A 12,153-nucleotide genomic window follows, 5' to 3' on the forward strand; every position below is an offset into this window, starting at 1 on the left:
TGTTACTGTGTTTTATGGAAGGCTTTGAGCTGTGAGAGCCAGTAGGCCTGCACTGGTGAAGTCGTGCGGAACTCGCTACTTAGCACACCTGCTGCACCAAGAGGAAGAAGGCACCCTCCCGCCTGGGGACCGCCAGCACTTCGGCTTGAGAACCCTAAAGCCACCAGCAGGGTACGACGGGCGGGGCTCGGGAGAGGAAGTCTGGCTGCACAGGGCATTCTGGGCCCGGAAGTACGGCGCATGCTTCCTTTAGCATCATGGCTGCATCTCGTGCTTCCCGGAGGTGAGTTGAATAAGAGGGCGTCCGACCCCCGGCAGGCGCTTGCTCCCAGGGTTCTTTACGTTTCTAAGTGTGGCTGGCGGGCTGGTAGAGGTCCTGACCCGATATAACTTGCAGGCGACTGGCGGAGTTAACAGTTGACGAGTTCTTGGCCTCGGGCTTTGAGTCCGAATCAGAGTCGGAGCTGGAGGACATCGAGGCTGCGGCGAAGGAGAAAAAGGGGCAAAGAACCTTCACTAACTGGGAACAGCGGGGCACGCGCACCTCACCCAGGTGAGAGCCCGCCCCTCCCTCTACCCTTTGGTCCCGCCGCACGGCGATCTACTTCCAGTAGTTCTTTGGTCCCACTCTGTTACGCAGAACCGTGGGTTGGAAGATAGTGTAAAAGGCCTTAAAAACAAAAAAGAAAAGAAAAGTACTTGGTCCTGGATAAACCAGTAGTGTGTTGAAGGAAAAGTAACTATGGGTAAAAGGGGAAAAAAACTGGAGGGTGTGTTTGCCAGTGCGGATAAGGTCTCTGGGTGGGAATGCTGAGATGGGTTTCGGGCTTGATAAATGACAACTTGAGCACAAATTGAGAGAGAACTGCAAAGAAAAAGCAGACAGCCTTTAAGAAATTGGAGTAGAGCATAGCCATTGCAGAAAAGATCTAGGAAAGCAGCAAGTGACAGTGAACAGGCCTGGTTCTATAAAGTCTTACGGTAAAATGGGAAGCTATCTCAGAGTTAAGCAGTGAGTTGACGTTAGGTAACATACAAAAGGAGTCTTTAAGGTTGTTATTGGAAGAGTTGCAAGGTTGGAAATGGAGAGTTTTGAGGGGAAGAGCACACATGGTTTGGAGGTGTTATTGTAGGAGAGCTAATGACAGTTTACAGCAATGAGGTGAGCATGGTGGGTGCACTACTGGTTTGGAAGTGCCCTGACCTTATGCTGAATTAGGAACAATGTCAAAAGTGCTGTGTGTATGTGTGTGATTATAGAAGAGAGGAGCCTGATGATTTACCTCTGGATAATCTTCATGCTTGGTTCATGCTTGGTCATTGGCCCTACCAGGAAGGGAATATACTAATATGGCCGCATTGAGGCAACAACCAAATTGGCTATGTTGAAGGACAAAAAAACTCCTTCCCCTGTTGGCTTTTCACTGGCCTTACTGACACCCATTTTCTCAGTCTGCATAAGGGGCGTGCTTCTGAGCACAAAGACCAGCTCTCTCGGCTAAAGGACAGAGACCCTGAGTTCTACAAGTTTCTGCAGGAGAATGACCAGAGCTTATTGGACTTCAGTGACTCAGACAGCTCTGTGGAGGAAGAAGAACAATTCCACTCCCTACCAGACATGCTGGAGGTGAAACCTGGCAGACCTAGGCATTGGGGCACCTGTGATTTCTATACCCTGTTCCAGCTTTGTCCTTTTGTATCTGGTATAGGAAACAAGTGAAACGGAGGAAGATGGAGGAAAGGACAATGATACATTGTCTAGAGGACTGCAGAGGAAGAAGAATGAGCCTGTACCTGTGACCCTTGCCATGGTGGAGAGATGGAAGCAGGGCGCCATGGTGAGAAGTAGTCTAAGTCTCCACCGGCCTGAGACTTTGACCTTGCCTAATTTGAGCTATCTGAGGCAGTAGATGAAAAGAGAATGTTTCTAGGAAGTACATAATGAGGGTCTTTCTACAAGGGTCCTCCAACTATATCTCTTTATTTTTAGTGTATAGTCCTGTCTACTTCCTTCTCACTTTCTCTGTCAGGATCCTGGCCATTATGCGGTGGATGTAGAGTTTGTTTCATTTCATTTTCTTTTGCTGTAACAGGATATCACAGACTGGGTAATTTGTTTTTTGTTGTTTTAGTTTCTGTGTATATGTGTGTTTTACCTGCATTTATATGTTGGTGTACAATATTTATATTTATAGTTAACAGATGGTTGTGAGCTAACATGTAGGTTCTGGGACTCAAACCTAGATTACCTGGAAGAACAGTCAGTCGGTTCTCTTAACTGCCAAGCCATCTCTCCAGCCCTATACTAGGTAATTCATAAAAAAAATTTAGTTGGCTCACACTGCTGGAGGATGGCAGATCTAAGAGCATGGTGAGAGTCTTTGGTAAAGGCCTTGTTGTAATCCTTGTTCAGATATATCTCTTTTGGGTTATTAGATATCAAGCCCAGGACTTGTACATTGTAGGTAATTGCACTGTCCTGAGCCCCATATCTGTCTTTTTTTTTTTTGTTTTGGTTTTGGTTTTGTTTCTTGAGACAGGATCTCATTAGTGGCTCTCTTGGAGTTTTGGTATGTAGAATTGTTTCTGTTTTCTGAGTGCTGGGATAAACGTGTACACCACCAAATTTGTTCCCAGTGTCTGTCTTGTAAGTCTGCTAATGCCACCATGGAGTCCTGAACCTCATCATTTCATGTAATCTTGATTACTTTCTAAAGGTTCTACTTCCAAATACCACCAAATAAACTTGGATATTAAATTTTCACTACATAAGCTTTTTGGACCATAGTCAGACTTGTAGCATTATTTGTTCGTTGAAGAGTGGGAAATGAAGTCAGTGTCCTTTGAATAATTTCACACTTTCTTTTTTAAAGATTTATTTATTTTATACGTGAGTTCACAGTAGCTGTTTTCAGACACACCAGAAGAGGGCATCAGATGCCATTACAGATGGTTGTGAGCCACTGTGTGGTTGCTGGGATTTGAACTCAGGACTTTTGGAAGAATAGCCAGTGCTCTTAACCACTGAGCCATCTCTCCAGTCCCAAATAATTTCACACTTAACTTAGAGGTTTTGGGATTATTCTTTTTTTAACAGCAGGAAATCACTATGTAAGTCACCCTGGTGGCTAACTTTGAACTTTATGTAGAACAGTTTGGCCTCAAAACTTGCTGTAATCTCTTTGCCTTTTGCTTTCCCAGTGCTGGCATTATAGACATGAGCTACCATGCTTAGCTCTCACATTGTTTTTTTTTTTTTTGAGGGAAGGGAGTGAAAAGGGAGAGTTCCCTTATATTTTCTGGAGCAGGTTTGTAATACAGTATTCTCTCCCTTTTTTGTTGTTGGCTCATGGTCCAGTGACCTTAGCCTGCCTCATAATTGCTCTGGGCCTGAGACTGTGGGTTTGTAGCACCTTTTCAACTTGCAGCAGTTTCTTGGAGCCAGGTACTGTGAACTACTTCTAGTGATCTTGATCTCTTGCCCCTTCAGCACCATCTTACTCCCAAGCTGTTCCATGAAGTTGTACAGGCATTCCGAGCAGCTGTAGCCACCACCCAAGGAGACCAGGAAGTCGATGAGACTTGCAGGTTCCAGGTTACTGATAGTGCTGGTGAGTTGGGGACAGGGGACCTGGGCCAGGCTTCAGTGTGACACCTATGTTTCCTATACAGGTGAATGACACTTTTGTTTCTTGCAGTGTTCAATGCTCTGGTTACTTTCTGTATTCGAGACCTCTGTGGTTGCCTTCAGAAGCTACTGTTTGGAAAGACACTAAAGGACAGCAATAGGTAAGGGGATGGCCAGGGGTTTTGACATTAAGGTAGAGGAGGTCACAGAAAGTCTACGGAAGCACAGATGAGTCATGGTGGGATTGAGAGTAGACATAGCTATGTGTCTTGAGGTAGCAAATGCAGAAGAGCAAAACCTGAAGGACAAGGTGGTGGCAGTTGGTTGATACATTGACAGGATATGTCTATCTAGAAGCATCAGAGAATGGAGAGGGTAAGGAAACCACCAGGTGGTGAGCGTAGAGAATAAGCCAGATGATTGGATAGAAGCCCAAGTCAATGGCTAATGCATTCAGACTCTGGGGAGCAGTTGAAGGGACAAGTGAGGTTTTGGAAACAGGGTTGCCCCCTGAATTGGCTATGATGCCTGAGGTGCCACAAGATGGTGTTGGTTTAGATGCCTGGAAGAACTAGACAGTGGGGTATCTTTAATGGACTCTGGTTTTTTGTCATTGGTACAGTTCAGTAGATTTTGGTAAATACCTATGATATATTATGTACTCAGACAGTAAAGAATAAGGTATCAAACTCATAGGGAATTAGTTGCTGTTGCCAGGTGTTCAGCTATTTGGCAGTTAAGGGTTGAGTTTTAGGTAAAATAGAGTATATAAGCACATTTTTTATGGTGTATGGCATGACTGGTTAGGTCCCATTGGTCTTGAATGCTGGCTACAAGTTTGGGTGGATAGAACTATGGGTATACAGAAGAGAAATATATCTGAGAAAGTCCAAGGGAATATACTTTGGGGATATAGAGTTCAGTTGTTCTGAACTCTGGTCAAGTTGGTGGCCTGTGCAAGGGGCAGGTGTTACTTTCCTGCAGTTGTCAGTCTGGGCTATACTCAAGAAGGTCCTGGTAAGCCTTTGCATCAACCAGCTGTAAGGAGCCATTTGTGGGATCGGGTTATCTGACCTTGTGCTTGAGCAGACTTGTGTCTGAATTTCAGGAATGGGGTGGGTATATCCCCTGCAGGATGCTGCTGCCATCTAGTAGCCCACTGTGGGGGAAGCTCCGTGTGGATGTCAAGACGTACCTGAGTGCAGTTGTACAGGTGGGTAAAGAATCCCAGGAGACCTGTTCATGTCTGATAGTCTGGTGCTCTCTTATACCCTAGACTTGACTTTGACTTTGTGCTTTGTTATTCTCCTCTTCTTCTTTAGCTGGTAGCCTGTCTGGCTGAAGCCACGGTGTCTGCAGCTGTTCTGCAGCATATCAGCAGCTTGGTTCCTTATTACCTGACTTTCCCTAAACAGTGCCGAATGTTGCTCAAGGTATGTTAGCCTGTCCTACTGTGTTGGTGTAGCTAGGTGTGCATATGTCACCTTTTTTGTCCCACTACTGACTAGGACAGAGGCAGCATTTGTGCCTATACTTGTTCTGCTCCTGTTCCTCCTTGCTCCACCCCACCAAAAATTCCACTATCAGATAGCCTCAGCCCTTAATAGGCTCTACTGAGGCGTGCCTGCTAGCCGTGTATGGTTCTAGGCCAGGAAAGGGCACTGATGTATCTTTTCCTTAGAGAATGATAGTTCTGTGGAGCACGGGTGAAGAATCTCTGCGGGTACTAGCCTTCCTGGTACTCATCAGAGTCTGCCGGCACAAGAAGGAATCCTTCCTTGGTCCCATTCTGAAGGTAGTGTGAGTCTTCTATTTGTTCATTAAGGTCTGTGTTGGGAATCAGCATGAGCACCTGGCAGACAGCCTTTGCGGTTGATGGTCCTTACTGGGACTTGACACCAAACTCTTGATCACAGTTTTCTTACCAAGAAAATAGGGTGGTGATGGGAACAGGAATCCATGGTCTTCTGGGTATTGGTGGTAGTGGTGAGAGGGGACTCTTTTCCCCTTGGGATGAGAATGTTATACCTAGAAAATAGGAACATTTCTTAGGCCACAGCCAAGATCAGATTCTGCTGTCTAGCTCCAAGCCTGGGGTGGCATCACCTGGAGTCCCATTATATAGACTCAGCATGAAGCAGAGCATCTCTACTTCCTTCCTAGGCCTTCAGTCCCTTGCCTATTCTTCATCTTACTCTTCTCTTACCCTTCACCTTCCTCTCTTATGCATATTTTAGATTTGCCTTGAGGCTGGTGGGTGCAAGTGTGTAGGCTGAGAAACATCAGAGTCCTTGAGTGCTGGGAACCATTCAAGAATTGAGTCTGCAGCTGAGTTTGGGACAACAGTTCTAATTTAGGTGTTGGCAGGTGGCTTGGAACTGAATAGTGGTTGCTTAGGTGGCTCTTAACTTTGGTTTGTCTGTCAGCAAATGTACATCATGTATGTGAGAAACTGCAAGTTTACCTCTCCCAGTACCCTCCCCCTCATAAACTTCATGCAACGGACACTGACTGAACTGCTTGCCTTGGACCCCAGCGTCTCCTATCAGCATGCCTTCCTCTACATCCGACAGCTTGCAGTCCACCTACGTAATGCTATGACTACAGGCAAGAAGGTAGTAGCCCCACCCAAGCCTTAGAGCATGCTGAAAGCCACTTTTTAATGGGGAAGACTGCTTAGCACTCTGGAGGGAGGCTTTGGGTGATTCTGGCAGGGAAGAATGGGCCTTAGATGTGGACTTCACTCTCACCAGGAGACATACCAGTCTGTGTACAACTGGCAGTATGTGCACTGCCTCTACCTGTGGTGTCGAGTCCTGAGTGCCCTTTGTTCCAGTGAGGTCCTGCAGCCCCTACTCTACCCTCTCTCACAAATCATCATTGGCTGTATCAAGTGAGTGCAAGGACAGGGCTATGTTAGATTAACCTGGGATTTGGGGGCAGCAAATTCTTCAGTGCTCTTAGTATAGGGCAGAAGTTTCTGATCTGTTAGCTTCTGTGAACTACATTGTACAAAGAATTTTCTTGGATGGCTCACTTTAAATATTAGCTTTTGTGTTTGTGGTTTCTGAGGGAAGGGCCTGAGAAGATGAACTGGATATAGATTTCAGGCAGCTGGGCTTTGCAGTCAACCTCAGCTTAGATAAATAGGTTGGCTATCCACAATGTAACACCTGTGTGTTCTGAGGCCTACTTGGGCCCTGGTGCAGTTGGAGGGCATTCAGATGTAGTTCTAAATGCTTTTGATATGCTATGAATATGCTGTATACCTCTCTGGCTAGGAGGGGGCCTTTCTGTCCTCTTGAGCTTTCTCCTGACACTGAAGAATGGGCTAGGAAGGGAAAGAGGCATGTGGTACAAGAAAACAAATTAGTGAGTAGAGAGGAAAGGAGGCAGAAGTGAGAGAAACTAAGCTAATGCTGGATGGGTTTCTTTCAGGCCAAGCATTTTGGTTGTGTCCTGTTGCTTTTGTTAACTATTTAAATTACTGTTCCGCATGGGTGCTGCATATTCACCCTGCAGGAGTGACTAGGACCTTCCTATAGTTGGAGCTTGTGATTCGGGAGGAGTCAGAGGCAGTGGGCAGTTAATGCTGATGTTTGGGTCTGGCTACCTGACTAACCTCTACTTCTTTTTACAGGTTGTTGCCCACTGCCCGATTTTATCCATTGCGCATGCATTGTGTACGTGCCCTGACACTGCTGTCCCAGACCGTTGGCACTTTCATCCCTGTTCTGCCCTTCATTCTCGAGGTGACTGTGCTAGACACAACTTGGGTTAGACTTATAAATGTCTTTTGGAAACCACATCTTCTCTGAGTCTGCCAGTGGTAACTAATAACAATGGTCCTGTGGCCCTCTCTTTGCAGTCCTTGCAGATCTGTATTTAGTCTCTCTAAGTCTCACACTTACTATGACACCTTTCTTGTTTTCCTAGATAGATATTCTGACCCCTACCTTGGTTCACTGTACATCAGGTCCAGATTTCCTGAGAAAGTGAACCACAAGGGTTGAAACCAAACTCTGCTGACAGAGTGTCAGTGCCCTTACTTTAATTTATGGGTAGGATAAAGGGGGGTATTGATATTGGTTTTATATGTTAGTTAGCATCCTTTGCTTAGAGAAAGAACATTCCCTACCCCCAATGTATTATTAATTGTTGTAGCTGGTTCAGCTTTCAGCAGCATGTTAGATAAGTTCTCTGGTCAGGGGCTTTTCTATAGAATCTTCCCTCTCTATGCTTTTGCATGTACCTTGTGCCTCCTTGGTTTACCTGCTCTGTGTGTTTGGCAGGGGTGGTTATGGTGGTGTCTCCTAGTAGTTGGGAAGGTATCCTTGGACTAAGAGGTTAGGCTAGGCTCCTATTTCCCTCTTCCTAGGAAGGCCAGTGTGTATGTCTGTGGGGTATGGAAAACACAGTCTTTCCCTTGAGACTTGTCTCTCTCTTCTCTGTATTTCTTTGTTGCTGGTTGTATCCACAATGCCTGGGATGCATGAGGCCCAGATCCTTATAACCACTGTTTCTAAAGGTGATTAAGTGTACATAGGAGTCCTTATAGTTTTCTGTTAAGGAGCTCAGGGCTCTGGAAGGTGAACAGGGTGTGGAGGCATCTGTGGGGTTTAAGCTGTCTTTAGGTGTATAGCCTGGTCTTGGGGTATCTCTTTGGGTTGGACTGACACTCTGTGGATAGATTTTCCAACAGGTGGACTTTAATAAGCGGCCAGGCCGCATGAGCTCCAAGCCCATCAACTTCTCTGTGATCTTGAAGCTGTCCAGCACCAACCTTCAGGAGAAAGCATATCGGGTGAGGCTGGCCTCAAGGCCTTCTGGAAAAGGCATGGGGCTATGTTTTAGTTGGCTTACAAGGACTTCAGGCTGTTGATATACAAGGGAGGTCTGTTGATAGACATTGTACAGCATTTGTGGTTTCTTTTGAGACCAGATCTCTCTGTTATGTAGCCCTTGCTGTCCTGGAACTTGTTACATAGATCAGGCAATCCTAACCCTAACCTCTCAAATGCTGAGATTGAAGTTTCTCTAGTCATAAAGCAATGACTTTTTAATCTCAGTTCCTGTGAAGCTGGGTGTGGCTTGGGGGAGGCTGTGAGTACTGTTTTATAGCCCTGGTCTTGGAGATTGAACAAAGTTGGGGTGAAATATAAGATCATAGGCTACTGTGCTTCATCATCTGATGAAGTTGGGCCTGCCCCCTCAGGATGGTCTGCTGGAACAGCTGTATGACCTTATTATGGAATACCTGCACAGCCAGGCCCATAGCATCGCTTTTCCAGAGATGGTGCTGCCTACTATTCTACAGGTATGTGCTTAACACCCGACTCCCTTCCCTGGCCAGACCTTGGCATCCTCTTTGTGGCTAACTTAGACAGTCTTTTAGTAGGTTTGCTTTCGCCTTATGTTCTAGTTCTAGAATACCAGTAGCAACACCATGGTTATCTCGCTACCTGGCAGCCAAATCCATTGGTGCCAGTGAGGGACAGAGTCATTATTTGCCTTGGTAGCTTGCAGAGCTTTTCTCTAGGGACTGTGGAATTAACCTGTGAAGGATTATTAGCCACTGACAAAGTTAGACTAGGTCTGGGTAACTTAATCAGGACCTCAAGAATTTACAGGCTGGCTGGAGCCTACCATAGACTACTTAAAGCCTGGGTTGGTCTGATGTCCATTTTGCTTCCCTAGGTAGTCCTGGTAGTAAAATGTAGTTCTCCTCCTTTTCAGCTCTCTCTGTATCCCTTCTGAGAATGTTTGCTCTCAGCTCAGCTATTTTCCATCTTAGGCTCTTCTCATAGAAAGGGGCTAGTGCTGTCCTCTTCTGGTACTGGTAGGGGATTAGCTCCATTATTCTCAGCCTTTGGGGTTGGGGTTGGTGCTCATACCTGGGTCAGGCTCATAGTCACAGGTGTTTTTTGAAGGCAGAAGTTACATATATAGCTGTGCACATGTGCTCTATTACTGTTGGTCACATAATGTGACATTGGCCTCTCCCTATGTCCTCTTGGCTGATGATGTCAGGTAGTCGGGACACCTTTACTTTTAGGCTCAACATTTTAAGTGTATGGACGTGTGGATCCAGAGTAGGAGTTAGCAGATGTGTTAAAACCAAAATGGGGGGGGGGGGGAGTTTAAGGTTTTATGGTTTCTCACAGCTTTTCAGCTGCTTACCTCTCAGGCTGCTGCAGAAGCACTCAGACAAGCACAGGAGTAAAGCACATGAGCTAGGTCTTATGCCTGTGAGACCTAAGTAAGAGATTAATCTTGTGTCTACTTGTGATTATCACATGGCTTTTCACTGCTTGGACCCCCTTGGGGGTGAGACTGGAGCTGGAACTGGAGCTGTACTGAGTCCTTCCTTTCTGCAGCTGAAATCATTTCTCCGGGAATGCAAAGTGGCTAACTACTGCCGGCAGATGCGCCAGCTACTGGAGAAAGTACAAGAGAACGCAGAACATATCCGAAGCCTTCGACAGAAAGTGACCTTCAGCGTGTCTGACCAGCTGGCAGTGGTGGGTTGGGACTTGGCATCTGCGATGGATTGGTGCTGCCTGAGTTCACTAACTAGGGTGTGGTAGATGTTTAAGGGTTTTCCAGGATGATCATGGCCCTGAATTTACTCAATCCTTAGGATGCTTGGGAGAAGCAGATCCATGAAGAGGGGACACCTCTCACCAGATACTATAGCCACTGGAAGAAGCTGAGGGACCGTGAGATTCAGCTGGAGATCAGTGGCAAAGAGCGGGTATGGCTGGGATCTATGAAGATGGCCTAGTAGAAAGTGGCCAAGCAGGTTATTTGTGAAGTGGTCTGGTCTGGGCTTAGGGAGTGAAGTTGGAAAAGGAGACAAAAGCAGGAGGGAAAAAAAAGGTGAGTTTAAGTGAAGCCTATAATAAATTGCTGTTTACATGCAGGGCAGCTGGTCCAGTGCATTGCTGTAGATGGTACCTGAGGTGGGGCTGGGCTAAGCTAAGTTCTACCCAGTTCTCTTAGCCTCTCCTTACCCTCATTTGTTATGTTTTTGGTCCTTGAAGCTAGAAGACCTGAACTTCCCAGAGATCAAAAGGCGGAAAGTAGAAGACAGGAAGGATGAAGACAGGAAAGAATTAAAAGACCTGTTTGAGTTGGACAGTTCTGAGGGAGAGGACAGCACAGACTTCTTTGAGAGAGGTGAGGCCTGAGGTGGGAGTGGTTAAGAGCTGTGTGTGTCTGGGACATTCATGTCTGGCTTGTGGCAGACCTGTTTTGTTGTTTTTAATTTTTTGTTTAGTTTTGCTTACATGTATGTCTGTATCATGGATCCCCTGAGACTGGAGTTAGAGACAGTTGTGACTCCATGTGGGCACTGGGAGTCAAACCCAGGTCCATCTCTCGAGCCTCTAGATCTGTTTCTTATACTACTCATTGGCCCCTTATGTTTGAGCTGGGGACTCAGTATTGGTAATTGTCACCATGCTGGGACTTCTGTATAGGTGGCAGAAAGGGCTAGTGGCTCCCTTGCCACTGCTGAGACTTGGGGCCCTGTTGGATGTCCAGCGGGCTACTAGGCTAGCCAACCCTCATGTATAGTTACTTAAATTGCTTTGTACCTGGGGTGTGTGTGTGTGTGTGTATGTGTGTGTGTATGTGTGATGGTTCTTTATTTGCAGGAGTTCCTGGGCTCCTGGAAGCTCACGGAGGAATGAAAGATCAGGATGAAGAAGATAAAGAAGAAGGTGACAGCAATTCAGAGGGTAAGTGATTTCTATTATGAAATAGACTGGCCCTGGAGTCTGTCTGGTGGTGAGGCCATGGGAAGACAGCTCTAAGCCAGGCTTATGCCTCTCCCTGGGATACCAGACCAGCTACTCTGTACTCTCTAGCAACCAGCTATATAGCACACTGATAAATTTAATTAATGCTGTAATTAATTAATGATGAGTAACTAACTTCTAAGACTGGCCTTTTCATGATATAGCAGAATTAATATAGCCTCTTCTTTCTCTGTAGATGGAGACACAGACACACGGGTGGATCTGAGTGAATTGTGGCAGCTGGCTCAGGGACCACAGGATGAAGTAGAGGATCTTCAGCTCTCAGAAGAGGACTGAGGGCCTCCTGTCAGCTCCTGGAAGCCTTGGGGACAACAGCCAAGCAGCAAGAGGACAGTAGACAGCAAACAGGGTTTTATTGTTACAGCAGAACAAGTGTACCAAGAGCCATTTGGGCCCTGAAAGGGAACTGTTTCTGCAGAGCCTTCTACTGCTCCAAGCAGGAGGCTGACCCTGACCTGTAGAGTTGTCACAGTTCAGAGTGGGGAGGGTGGCTCCATGGCCTCTCCACTTTGTCTTTGGTTTGTCTGCAGACCTCTGCAGCTACCCCTAGAAGATAAATCCATTACTTTCTTCTTAAGCCATATGTTTTCCTTTTAAAAAATACTCTTGGCATTTTTGCATCTAAAAAGGGAAGGTACCCTAGGGGGTGGGGTGGAGTGGGCAATTTCACTGGGTATTAGGGAGTATGATGGTTACCTACTA

General features: G+C 46.2%; 1 protein-coding gene across 1 annotated transcript; it reads left to right on the top strand.

Annotated features, from left to right (window-relative positions):
* Positions 1 to 242: 242 nt before the first annotated feature.
* NOC2L (NOC2 like nucleolar associated transcriptional repressor) lies at positions 243 to 12,011 on the top strand. Its single transcript, XM_080920725.1, has 19 exons — positions 243 to 283; positions 398 to 553; positions 1,453 to 1,627; positions 1,710 to 1,838; positions 3,491 to 3,611; positions 3,699 to 3,789; positions 4,763 to 4,841; positions 4,951 to 5,061; positions 5,310 to 5,423; positions 6,055 to 6,243; positions 6,382 to 6,521; positions 7,269 to 7,380; positions 8,319 to 8,432; positions 8,844 to 8,945; positions 10,006 to 10,149; positions 10,269 to 10,382; positions 10,672 to 10,807; positions 11,287 to 11,370; positions 11,627 to 12,011. Exons 1-19 carry the CDS (start codon positions 258 to 260, stop codon positions 11,725 to 11,727), a joined length of 2,238 nt encoding a protein of 745 aa, XP_080776851.1. The 5' UTR covers positions 243 to 257; the 3' UTR covers positions 11,728 to 12,011.
* The last annotated feature ends 142 nt before the right edge of the window (positions 12,012 to 12,153 follow it).

This window comes from Micromys minutus (genome assembly GCF_963924665.1).
Source record: "Micromys minutus genome assembly, chromosome: 9".
Taxonomy (NCBI): Eukaryota; Metazoa; Chordata; class Mammalia; order Rodentia; family Muridae; genus Micromys; species Micromys minutus.

Excerpts from the sequence above, each read along its gene's own strand:
- NOC2L (XM_080920725.1), top strand. The coding sequence starts at position 258 with ATGGCTGCATCTCGTGCTTCCCGGAG. Across the intron at positions 7,381-8,318 it reads TTCTGCCCTTCATTCTCGAG|ATTTTCCAACAGGTGGACTT; the intron begins GTGACTGTGCTA and ends CTCTGTGGATAG. Across the intron at positions 10,150-10,268 it reads TGTCTGACCAGCTGGCAGTG|GATGCTTGGGAGAAGCAGAT; the intron begins GTGGGTTGGGAC and ends CTCAATCCTTAG.